Source organism: Alosa pseudoharengus, unplaced genomic scaffold (assembly GCF_046254945.1).
Source record: "Alosa pseudoharengus isolate Yale_2024_CS ecotype anadromous, Long Island Sound unplaced genomic scaffold, YU_APseudo_1.1 YU_APseudo_1.1_scf_5, whole genome shotgun sequence".
Classification (NCBI taxonomy): domain Eukaryota; kingdom Metazoa; phylum Chordata; class Actinopteri; order Clupeiformes; family Clupeidae; genus Alosa; species Alosa pseudoharengus.
In genome coordinates this window covers 40,784,220-40,796,877 of record NW_027468837.1, presented here as the reverse complement: position 1 = coordinate 40,796,877, position 12,658 = coordinate 40,784,220, and the positions used below count along the sequence as shown (strand labels likewise).

Genomic DNA, 12,658 nt, shown 5'->3' with positions numbered 1-12,658 from the left:
CCCTGGTCAGAACGCAACTCAACATTGAACTCAACCAGCCCAGGGGCCAACCAGCAAACGCCGATAAAAGGGAACCTGAGGAGAAGCCGAAGAGACGCTGACGATGGAGTGTATATGGACGTATTCGGACAACCCCACAACGTCCCGAGACAGTTCAAGGCACGGGACGAGGTACTCGCCGGATTTGAAGCCGCCCTCCCCTTCTACGGAGCATCCGTAGGCATCGCCAAGAATGTTCAATGGATCAACTACATCCACTACAACGCCCTGCGGTTCATGAATGCCACTATAGACGCGTTCAACGCGTTTGACAGGAGGTTGAACGCCACCACAAAAATGGCAATGGAAACCAGGATAGCAGTGGACTGGATACTAGCAAAGGAAGGTGGGGTGTGCGCGATCGTTGGAACAGACTCGTGTTGTACGTACGTCCCAGGTGAAGGCGAGAACATGGACGACTTCACAAACGCAATGAAAAGACTCAAGGCTGTAAACAAGGAAGCCCACGAGAACTCTGGAAAAGGACTGACGTTTGATGGAATCCCGGATATCTCAGGAATCTTTGCCCCTGTAACCCGGTGGCTGACGGACACCTTTGGGTCATGGGGGGGTAAGATTGTAGCATTTCTGGGGAAGTTATTGCTAGGAGCAGCCTTAGTGGTAGGAATGTTTTGCTGTATTACTCAATGTTGTGGAAAAGTTTGCTCAAAGGTGGTTGCTAGACAGCTCTTGGTCCAGAATGTAATGATACCATGGGATGAGGAGGATGAAAGTGAGAGAATTCTTTTAGTGCAAACTAGTGTGGGACGAATAATGGAAGACGAGTTCAACGAGGGTCATGTAATGGAGAGCGACTTCCTCGCTCGAATGCTGGAACAGGAGCGGGAGCAGGAGCAGGAGTTTCCTCCCCCGGAGTTTCCTCTCCCGGTCATGTACGAGTAGAGGTGGGGTCCTGCGAGTCACCCATCTCTACACACGCACACTGACTCACGCTCACATACACAACACTGACAGGTAATTCACAAGACACATGCCTGCACGCCCAGGTGACAGAGTAAAAAAGTAGGGTTATGGGCTGTGACCTGACACGAATAAGTCGCACGAATAAGTCGCATTAAGTAATCTTGATTCAATTTTATATGAGGTTTTAGCCCTCAACTGCAAGGCCATCCAAACCCGGCCAGGTATAACCAAGGCTTGCTACTAGAAGCGCTCACCTCACCCCAACTTACCGTACGTCGGGCCTGGCCCGCCTAGTGGTGTGGCAGGTGTGTGGCGCGGTCAGCGCTCGAGGACGGGTACGACCCCAATGGCCAGCAGGGGCAACCTAAGGCAGAGCATGGCGGCCCGTCCCCTCGGTGTGGCGCGCCTGCGGCCGGCGCGCTCACCCGTTCTCACGCTAGTGTGAATGCCCGGAGGAATCCGGAGGAGTAAGGGGATGACGTTGCGAGTAACAAAGGGGGGTGGTGCATAAAGGCCAGACAAGGGCCATATATACACCATTTACATACTCTATACAAGAATTTACTTAAGGAGCCATATACCTGGGAGAAGGATGGGTGAGTGACGAGTGGGATCATGAAGTTGTTATGTAACTCCGATTTGGCACCGATGGCCGTTGCATGAAAATTCTTTTATGCTCAAAGTGACTAGCACATTAGCCGCTTTGGGGACAAATCCGTCTCGGGTCCTAGCCATATGTTCATAACAAGGAGTTGGTCGTTCTGTCACCTGCTCTGGGCGTCCAGGGCTCTTGATTCATCATTTACTCTTATATATAAGGTTTGCGGAATAACCTTGCGCCCGTAGGGTATAGATGAGTGACGGATTAGGCTGCGCCAATGCCTGATACCATACCTAGTGCATTGAGTGCCATGAAGCATGGGGTTTTACTTAACCTCGTGTGCAAAAAAGTGACTGGTTGAAATATATGAGGTTTCAGGTCACTTTGGGGACGTATCCGTTTCGGGTCCCAGCCATTTGTTTTAGTCGATAAATGGGAAGATTTCACAACTCGTTCTTACGAGTAATTGGTCCTTCTGTCACTTGATCTGGGCGTTCGGGGTTTGCTTACCAATGTTATTACTTACTCACATAAGGGCAGTGATGCCGACACATTCTTATTAGTTCTTACATAAGGTTTAAGGTTTCATGTTTAACATTAGGTTTTTAATAATAGACACTATTCCCCTGTAACTTGCTCATGTGCATCTAGCCTGAGGTGTCGCGACGATATATAAGAGGTTATGGCACACTCCTGTGTTTAAATACTGCTTATGCTGCATAGTGAGGCTAATTTAGCCTCAAAGGGGGGAATATGTGGTGATTTTATCTAGACATAATAATAATACTTGTGTGTGTGTGCTGGTTTATTGGAAACATTCCATTTACTATAAAGGTGTTGTTTGTGCCACTGTTATGCAACATTTACTGGAAGTCATGAGACTGAGCTGTCAAAGGCTAAGAGTGAAAGTAAAAACAGGGCCTGGGAGAGAAAGGTGCTTACCAGAAGGGCATAAATAGAAGGGGCTAGCAGAAGAGGAGATGCAGGGACCTTCCAGAGAGGGAAGTGAAACCAAAGTTGGGATGACACATAGAACCAAATCAAAACATACCCTGCCTGGCAACAGATTACACATAGAACTTGATCACATGTATTCTGCCTAGCAACACACATTTTTTAATGTTTGTATGAGAAGGAGTTTCCACCAATATCTCAAGTCCCAAAACGTTCTGATTGGCTAAAAGGGGCCTGGTGACGTTCCTGGTGATAGGAACGCCTCTCAGGCCCCTGAGAGCATAAAAGAGAGAGCTCAGGTACATTCAGATCAGATCTCATCGGGGTAGCAGCTGCAACTCATCACTCTCTTGCCTGACGGTTCAGTCCTGACATTGTTTGGATTGTATCATCACTGCAATACGGTGAATAAAGGATCAACAGTCTTCAGCATTTCTCGTCTTGGTGTTCTCCTTCGGGTCTTTGACATCAGAGTGCTAGTTGGATTGGAGGTTTCGGGAAGTGGATAATTTCCACGACATTTGCCAAAAGGCACATGGCAGCCCGTCTGGAGTTTGCCAAAAGGCACATGTGCCTGGAGTTTGCCAAAAGGCACATGGCAGCCTGCCTGGAGTTTGCCAAAAGGCACATGACAGCCCGCCTGGAGTTTGCCAAAAGGCACATGGCAGCCAGCCAGCCAGCCAGTGCTAGTTCCCTTTCAGCATCTGGTGCTCCAGATCCAGCTTGTCTTCTCTAAATACTCTTCAGAAGTTTTGAATATATGAGAAATCTCCTTTCACATACAATCTTAACATTTTTAAAGTAAAATAGTGCAAAATGAATTAAACATTATTAACCTGGTAAATTACTTACAACTGCAAACAGCTTATTTTGAATGGCTTGAAATGCCCAATTTTTAGCAATCCTATTTCTTTTCAACATTAATTTGGCTAAGCCCACATCAAAGGCTAGTTCATATAGAACTAGTTTTTTCTTTTTTTCTGTGAGGAAAATCTATTGAAGGTATCTACTAAATGCAATGATTGGCCTGATAAACGTTCTTTTTGACCAAGCAGTTTATGCATGTTCATGTACACAACCAGCTTTGTGAATGAAACCTTGCTTCAATACTACACAGGCACTATTATGTCTCCACTTGAGGTCAGAGCACAGAATTCGGACCCAGAGTCGTAAATAAAGCCAATTCTGCAGAGTTAAGGACCGGTGGTGTTAAGGACACGTTTTAAATCAGCATGGGGGAGTCTCCCTCTATTGAGCCCTCGATAGCAAGATAGCCCTCGTTACAGAGTTCAGCTGAAAGCAGAACTTTATTCTGTGTGATGCAGTTTCAGGGGATGTTGATGAAAGACAAATCCAATGAGATGTGTAAAGAGACTGCATGAGAAGGAAGGATGTGACATCACCATGCTATGTGTGTGTAAGACCATTAGAGCTGCCAACACCCTCGGTGTGTGTGAGAGAAACACGGAGACAGCAAAGCAACGGTCAGTAGAAATGCAGCCGATTATTTGGCTTTTCTTCTGCTGCACGCTCAGAATTGCAACAGGTGAGTTATTACAACACCAGACTGAATTATGACTTTCCAGAATAGTCTCTTAATTCATCACTAGTCATTATCACATATGTCACTAGTCACATACATTTCAGACTGTATATTGCTGTGTTTACAAGGAGTGAAATCTCATCAACCCGTTTGTATTACAGTTTTTCTCAGTCGCTTTGGTGCTTTTCTCACATCACTATTAACATTTGCACAGCAGTTAGTGCAATTCTCAAAACAATTAGTGCAAACTGCAAAACCTAGCGGATGACCTGCAAAAGCACGTCACTTGCTCAAAATGGATAGTCCATTCCTCAAAAGCAGGTATTCATGTCAATGAAACTGTCAGTGTCATCAAAATGAGAAGTCTTGACACCATCGTTTATAAACAAGATAGTCAAATGGCTTTGTCATGTTTTCATTATGACAGTTCTCTCGGTGTTTTCCAATGCAAAAAAAGGTCAGAACCGGTGACACTACCTGAACATGCTCAAGACAGCACTATACAGCACTTGCACAGCCATTTGAAAACTACAGTAAAGTTACACATTGCTGTAGTTAGGTGAGTAAGTGAGTACAACACACTGAATACGTACATTTTTACTCTATGCTCTTTGCAATTCTACAGCATTGTGACAGAATTTGATAACTAGTTCAACAATTTTGTATGTAATGACTCAAGCAATGAAATGAAGACTATTAGTTTTATTGGGAACGACTATTCAGCATTCATAAGTATAGTTCATTTTGACTGACATGACATAAGCAAATGATAATGTTAAAAAACAGCAGAGAATTGTATGAAAGCAACTGATACATGTCCAAAAGTATTTGCAATTTGTTCAGAGAAAGGAGAAATTGCTACTATGATGTGCACAAATGACTAAATGTTGTGGAGGTTGAACTAATAGTTATGAGAATTTTAATTCTGATCTGAAAAAAGCACCAAAGCGACTGAGAAAAACTGTAACCACAGCACACTGAATAAATGAATTACAGTTTTTCTCAATTACTAAGATGCACCTAATGACACTGGGATCCATTTGATCTTCATCTTGTCCATCTTGTCTTGTGCACAGCAGAAATCATCACTTGCAAATATGTTAACACCTTTATTTATAACAACATAAATGTAATATCTTTGCATCACTCCTTATTTATAAAAGATAGCACCTCTGAGTCTGCACTGCTATTTGCAAGCATGGATCAAAGAGGCCAAAAACACATACAGTAGAGTAATGAGAGTAGCCTGATGTTGGTCATTTGGAGAAGAAAGCAGTAAAAAGTACAAGATATAAGAGTCCAGAGTTCTTACTGTCTATGTCAGTAAACACGGGCATGCACTGTAAGTTTAGTTGAATGTAAAAATTAGTGTAGTCTAGGTGCTTACATGACAATGAGAGTTACATCTGGGGAGGAAAGAATGCAATTCATACTATGAGTAGAATAGACTATTTTAGACTATTTTACTGAAACTGATTCAGAATGACTGCTTCAGCAATACAATTTGTGTTGTTATAATGTAGGCCTATGTGAAAAGAAGGGGAAAATGCTCATGACAAGAAACTGAGCTATGTTGGCTTTAGACAATATTTGATAAGTGTCATGTTTCTTCCAGGATGCTCTCTAATGGAAAAGGACACAATATTTGAGATTGTGAAAAGCTCAGGAGAATCTGTGCTGCTGCCCTGCTCTTGTTCTTCTCTGCATGTCAAACCTGAGAGTGTGATATGGAATTTCTACAGATGGAGAGGGTCTCAATATGACCCACGCATTGATGTATCCAGTACAAGTGGACCCTATAGAGGCAGAGTTCAGATGTTTAACCATCTTTCACCAGGAAATGCGTCTCTGCTCATATCAGAGCTGACTGAGGAGGACCAGGGAATATATACGTGCTATCTTAACGAAGAGGTCAGGAGAATTAACCTCCTGATCCATGGTCAGTATTTTTTATGTTTTATCATCTGATTATTGATGGTGTTAGTCATTACCATGACATCAGTGGTTCTTTCATTAAAATATATTTTTTTCTGTTCCATATCTTCATCCTATATCACCAGCAAGCACGTCGACACCTAAAGCACCACCTAAAACACACACACCAGCAACTAATGAAAAAGGTTTGTCCCCTTTATCAACATTGCATTTTACATTTAGGGCAATATTATGTTGTTAGTGATCTTTGAATGTTTAAAAAGCATTTTCACAGCATTAACATTGGCATAGCAACCCAATTCTGATTTTTTGGTATCTAATGTATTGCTCTTTAAAGAGTTTAGAGTTTGTGTGTTGCTCTTTAAAACTGCAGTGCTAGCTATGTGGTGGTGTGTACTGCTGGCTCTTCCTCCTCTCACATGTGTGTTATCTCTGGTTAAAAACTATCTTCATTTGCTGGCTGGTGTGTGTTCTTTCCAGCTGTACCAGTACCTCTGCTGTGCAGCATCTACTGGTGCCCTTGTGTTGCATGGTCATGTTGGCATGTTTAGTGCTTACTGTACTGTATTTCCAGACACACTGCTGATGGTGAAGCTTGTACAGTACACAGTGACATGCAGCAACAGCTCTGTGCTCTGTTCACACTGACTGCTGGGTTTGTTTCCAGACACATCGAGGAACGGAGGAACTGAAACACCTCCATACATCTTCATCCTGGTTGCTGTGCTGCTGTTGCCACCGCTGCTGGGAGGAGTCATATTCCTGTACATGAGACACAAAGGTAGGATGATACACACATATGCACCATGCCCCACTACACCCCTCCCCCAAACACACAGAGAGAGAGAGAGACGGAGAGAGAGAGAGAGAGAGAGAGAGATGCATAATATGATTTCAGACAAATGCACACACAGAATCATCTTTTAAATGCAAAATTGTTTGTTCCATTAGGCCAAAAAGGTGAACGTACACAATCAGGACGAATGCAGGAGCGAAATGTAAGTTGTTTTAAGGTTTTTTTTACAATTACTCTGTCCTGTGTGTCTGGTTTAATCCAAATGGCATTGCATGGACTTTCTATTCTTTTTTCTTGGATGTGTGTGTGCATGTGTGTGCGTTTTTGGCTCATTAAAGGCACCTATTTTTTCAGATATACGCAAGAGAGGTGTCACATTCTCTCTCACATTCTGTCTGCCACATCGTGGCCACATGATTTCCTCTTCACATACAGCACAGTCTCTGGGCTGCACTTGGTGAAAACAAAATCACCTGGTTGTATTTGTTCATTAAACACATCATCATAGAACTGTTCTGATGAGCTATGTGGAACAGCAAAAGCATAACTGAACTGAAGGTGGCTTTAGTCAGCGAACACAAAAAGCTAAAGATACACTGTAGACCTGAAAAAACCCAAACAAGAAACACTCAAAGGATCCAAAAATGCAGCAGTTCACAAAGTTCATAATACCGGTAGTCACATAAATGGGCTAACAAAAGTTTCAGATCAAAAATGCAGAAACAGAAGAAGCAGGTTTTGTAACCAGGGCTCAATAACAACACAGGATGTAAAGCAATAGCAGCTCGGGAGGGCTCTAGACAGAGTGACAAACAGGGGAAGAGCATAGAATACAACAGAGAAGAAACTCAGAACAGCGGTCAGTAATGAGAGCAGTAGGCAACAGGTGAGGACAAGGACCAAGGAGACATCCATGAAATGCCAACAGCTCCATCTTGTGGTGATATGTGGGAGGCACGGAAACCTCACAAATGTATACTCATAGTTGCTGTAATCAAATTATGGAAATCATTTATTAAATGAAGTGAGGGCAGAGCCATAGACCCATTCTCTAACAGTCTTGGTGAGGGCAGTACATTTCCACAGCTCTCTCTCCCCTTCCCCCCAAACAGGGGCAATAAGATATAAATCAGATCAGTTAACATCAAATTAACTTTTTTTAATCTCACAAGAGAAAATTCAAATACCAATTCAATCTCCCAAACAAGTGTAAACAGAAATAACTATTTTGACAAAATGATGTTGTAGCAGCATTATCAACGATACACATAATGTGTAAAGACAGGGCTGCAGTAGCAGCGCTGCATCTGAGACATTCCTGCTGTGAATACACACATGCAGGCTAACAGCAACACAACCGCAAGGCAGCTGTGACGTAACACACACACCAGGGAGACGGTCTGAATCAGGCGTCAGTTCAGCAGAATCTGCATTGTTGCTCTGCTCACATCTCTACATCTGAGACACAAAAACACTCCAAATGCAATCTGTGTACTTTTCTCTCTGATTCACTGAAGCGACTGCTAGTGGCTGCTGTTCAGGCCATTGCAGGTGTCTCTTCCATATGCTGTGGCTTAATCCTCAGGACAGGAAATAGACTGCTAGGGACAGGAAGTGACATCAGACAAAATGGGGCACAGACCAAGAAGTCGATGTAAGCAAATAGAATCAAATACTAGACAATCTAAAACGCAAATGTAACTCTTTTTGGAAGGCTCTACAACCCCAAACACACACACACACACACACACACACACACACACACACAAACACACACACACCACACCACACCACACCACACACACACACACACACACACACGGCTGAAGTGCCCTTGAGCAAGGCACCAAACCCCTCACTGCTCCCCGAGCGCCGCCGTTGATGCAGGCAGCTCACTGCGCCGGGATTAGTGTGTGCTTCACCTCACTGTGTGTTCACTGTGTGCTGAGTGTGTTTCACTAATTCACGGATTGGGATAAATGCAGAGACCTAATTTCCCTCACGGGATCAAAAGAGTATACTTATACTTATACTTAAAAAGCGTACTCTAATGCTGTGATGCTGTGTCTTGTCTGTAGAATGATGATTCCTCATCAACGTATGCAGCTCTTCAGCATCGCTACAATGCAGAGCAAATGTACTCAACCATTGGACAGAACGCTGGCGTCCAGGTGTGTGTCTGTGTGTGTGTGTGGGGGGGGGGGAATCCAGTTTTTTAACCTAACAACTAGATAACCACTTAAGGTCAATCCAGACGGTTCATGCCAACAGCTGTTTAGGGTTAGATAATGCTTGTCACATATATGGGTACATATATAAGTAATAAAAATATCAAAATGTTTAGAGATGTTTAGTATTTCGGTGTTTGTGTATGTTTTAACTTGATTGTTGTGATGGACTGGATTGTGTTTTAGGCCATTACTGGAGATTATAAAAATCAGAGTTCAGATTGAAGTTCCTGCATGAGACTCCAGAGGGCGCCATCTCAACTCCCCTTCAGCAGTAGGCCTATGGTGCTTGTAAGAATAAGCCTAAAGTTACATGCAACAGGTTAACTTGTTTTTGTACAAAGCGTGTGTTTGTTTTAGTGCTGTTTTATTCTTCTCTCATGTTGTAACCCTGTAGCCAAAAACAGAGTCAATGATGTGTAGAAATAGTGGTTTAGATCATCTCCATTTTCCATTCAGTGACAATCTCAAGTTTTATGGTGGAAATAGAAAATGTGTTATACTGCATGACACAGTTTAATGCAATGTGGAGGCATGGTGTTATGTTTGTTATTTTTATCATTTGCAGAAACTGTTCCATGCCTTTCAAAAAAACAACAACTTACAGAGACTTTTTGTAAAGCTGCTGTTAGTCTACGTGTTTAATTAAAAAAGAAACAAATGTCTGTTTTGTGCAGTACAGAGTTTCATCATGTGAAGTATCCAGGATGAAATGGAGATATGTTTATAAAAGTAATGAATATAATGAAATTACAAGACATTTTTTTCAGCTAATCTGTGTGTTTCAGATTGAGCGATTGTATAAATCATATGAACAACTGTTTTATACTTGTATAATGGAAATACAATTAATAATTTTGTTTCTTTGGTGACTAGAGAGAAAATCTTCAAAGCCAGACTTGGTGCTTACTGTACGTATAAGTGTAAATACAGTATGTACATTTTGTATATAAATAGAATGCTATGGGTAGGGTAGGGTAGTACTTAAATCTCTAGAACAGAATATTTGTATACGTACAAACAATATAGTGGATAAAACACAAATCCCACCTGAACTCTACTACTTACTTCTGAGAGCTTCATGCCCATCCTGTCTAAATCATATGAAGTGGTGGGCAATTGGCTTTGGTTGTTGTAGCAGGTATTCACTTCATGTGTTACTGTTAAATGTACTTGAAGTTTACCTTTTGCTATGTGTTTGTATAGATTCTGACAGTGGTTACATCACTGCTGTTGTTAGGGAGTTCAGCTGAAGCAGAATGTTGCTTCCCCCACAAAGTGTATAGTGACTGCGGCCCTGTATCTTACACCCAGTCAGTGGCGGATTCTGCATCCAGTGGTGTGGCAGAAGGTGTGGTCTGGCGCATGATCCAAAAATCGCTATTTATTACACCCTCTAAAAATCATTACAGCACCAAGACCAAGAGAAACCTGGTCAGAAATCTGTGGTGAGTTGTTTATGTGTTATTTTAAGAGCATTATCAACAGTGATATGGGCGGGTGCACAACACGCATACATGAGCAGGCATGCTCAGAGTGGGCACTGCAGGCGTGATCAGAGTGGGCACTGCAGGCGTGATCAGACTCAGAGTGGGCACTGCTCAGACTCAGAGTGGGCACTGCAGGCATGATCAGACTCAGAGTGGGCACTGCAGGCGTGATCAGAGTGGGCATTGCAGGGGTGATCAGACTCAGAGTGGGCACTGCAGGCGTGATCAGAGTGGGCATTGCAGGCGTGATCAGAGTGGGCACTGCAGGGGTGATCAGAGTGGGCATTGCAGGCGTGATCAGACTCAGAGTGGGCATTGCGTGGACAGTGGAGAGGGTTTCACACTGCAGCTTATCGACTGGTGTGCTGATAATGATTGTGACCTTGTCTTAATCATTTTTCTGTTGTTTTCTGTATTGTGATTCTTTGGGATGTACATAGTTCTGAATTGTCACTGGGACTCCCCCTGGAACACTTGCTGTGTGAGGATCAAGAGGTGAACGGGTACTTTACAGTATGTACACTCAAGACATCTTTGCAGATTTGTAGGTGAAGTAGCTCAGTTGGGCCCTTATCCCACTTTTTATGATCAAGCCTGTACAGGGGTCCCCAAATCTCACCGCCATACAGAGCAATTGCATTGATAATGGAGTCCATCTTAAACCAGAATTTAGTTGGTGGATTGAATTTATAAAGCTGTTTTATAATTAAGAAATATGTCCTTTGTGCTTTGAGATTAAACCTTCCTGATGATGTTATTGTAAGTACTAAATAGTTATAATGTGATACTTGCTTTATGGCGGTTTCTCCAATTTTGAAATTGGTGTATTTTCTAGATGCCCTAGATTTCTTTTGGAAAACCATTATTTTAGTTTTGTCAATGTTAATTTGTAATGCCCAGATTTTACCATACGAGTCGAGAATATTGAGGCTCTTATGCAGGCCCTCTTTGGATGGCGATAGCGATATTTTCTCTCTCTCTCTGCTGTAGAATAATAGCTAGATATAAATAATAACAATAAGCTTTATTTGTATAGCAGCTTTATTTGTATAGCACTTTTATTTGTATAGCACTTTTCATACACAGAATGCAGCTCAGGTCATGTAACCCCCACTGTCACCTCCCTCTGTAAACATACGTGTGGGCAGGCCATATCCCTCACCTGGCCAATTAGGTACAGACCACCTCACTCATCTAGCCAATCAGGCTAGGCACAGCACACTCTTCTGGCCAATCGGCAGCAAGACCAGAACAATAAGCTCATTTGGCTGTCAGCTCTCCTTAGTGGCCGAACAGCAGGACTGCATCATCCTAGAAACCTGTTGCACATTATTTAAACTAAACTCAAGAAAAAACAACACACACAAATAAAGAGCTGGAACCCCAAAGGAGCTGATTATTTGAGGAGCTGATTATTTGAGGAAGCTACTTGTGGCTCCGGTGCCCGTAAAGAAGCCCCCAATGGAGTAGGAAACCCTGTTAGAGGGAAGCTGAGGCTACATCCAGGATTACAGACTTACTGCCTGCTGCTGCTCTGTGTGTGTGTGTGTATGTGTGTGTGTGTATGTGTGTGTGTGTGAGCCCTCAGTCTCCTGAAGAAGAGCTGGACAGGTGGCAGCTATGTGCACCTGCCCAAGGCTGTGAGCTGCAGCGAGGGAGAGAGGCTAGTCACGCCGACGGAGCGTGTGGAGGTGACGGGACAGAGACAGGAACTGGACGATGGTATGCCTCAGATGGAGACTCTCCTCGCTGCGTTGACCTCCACTTGAGGACAGGGCGTGTGCTACTGGGCACTGCTTTCTGTGCCGAGACTCTGAGAGGTGTTTGTCGTGGAGATTCTGTGCTGTGACTCAGTGCTGAAACCCAGAGTTGTTCTCTGTGTGCTACTGTGTGCCACTGTGTGCTACTGTGCCAAGACTCAGTGCTGACTGGTTCTCTGCGGTGCTACTGGTAGCTGGACGACTCTGACTGGTTCTCTGCGGTGCTGCTGTGCTGACCCCGTGCGTTGATGCTGGACGTCTCTGAACCTTAACAGACCCAGCAGCACCTGCAGTGACCCCTGGAGTGAGTAGTGACCCCTGCAGTGACCCCTGGAGTGAGTAGTGACCCCTGCAGTGAGTAGGCCCGCCGGGTCGGACTAGACTCAAG

The 12,658-nt window shown here is 43.5% G+C and overlaps 1 protein-coding gene across 1 annotated transcript; it reads left to right on the top strand.

Annotated features, from left to right (window-relative positions):
• The first annotated feature begins 3,983 nt into the window (after nt 1-3,983).
• Nucleotides 3,984-9,903, top strand: LOC143104158 (uncharacterized). The gene is made up of 7 exons (XM_076268115.1): nt 3,984-4,064; nt 5,677-6,000; nt 6,122-6,181; nt 6,664-6,777; nt 6,948-6,994; nt 8,871-8,963; nt 9,207-9,903. The coding sequence occupies exons 1-7, from the start codon at nt 4,013-4,015 to the stop codon at nt 9,243-9,245; spliced, it is 729 nt and encodes a 242-aa protein (XP_076124230.1). The 5' UTR covers nt 3,984-4,012; the 3' UTR covers nt 9,246-9,903.
• Nucleotides 9,904-12,658: the final 2,755 nt, after the last annotated feature.

Bases quoted from the DNA above. Each gene is read 5' to 3' on its own strand.
- LOC143104158 (XM_076268115.1), top strand. From the start codon at position 4,013: ATGCAGCCGATTATTTGGCTTTTCTTCTGCTGCACGCTCAGAATTGCA. The intron at 6,001-6,121 runs GTCAGTATTTTT...CTATATCACCAG, and splicing joins AATTAACCTCCTGATCCATG to CAAGCACGTCGACACCTAAA. The intron at 6,182-6,663 runs GTTTGTCCCCTT...GTTTGTTTCCAG, and splicing joins ACCAGCAACTAATGAAAAAG to ACACATCGAGGAACGGAGGA.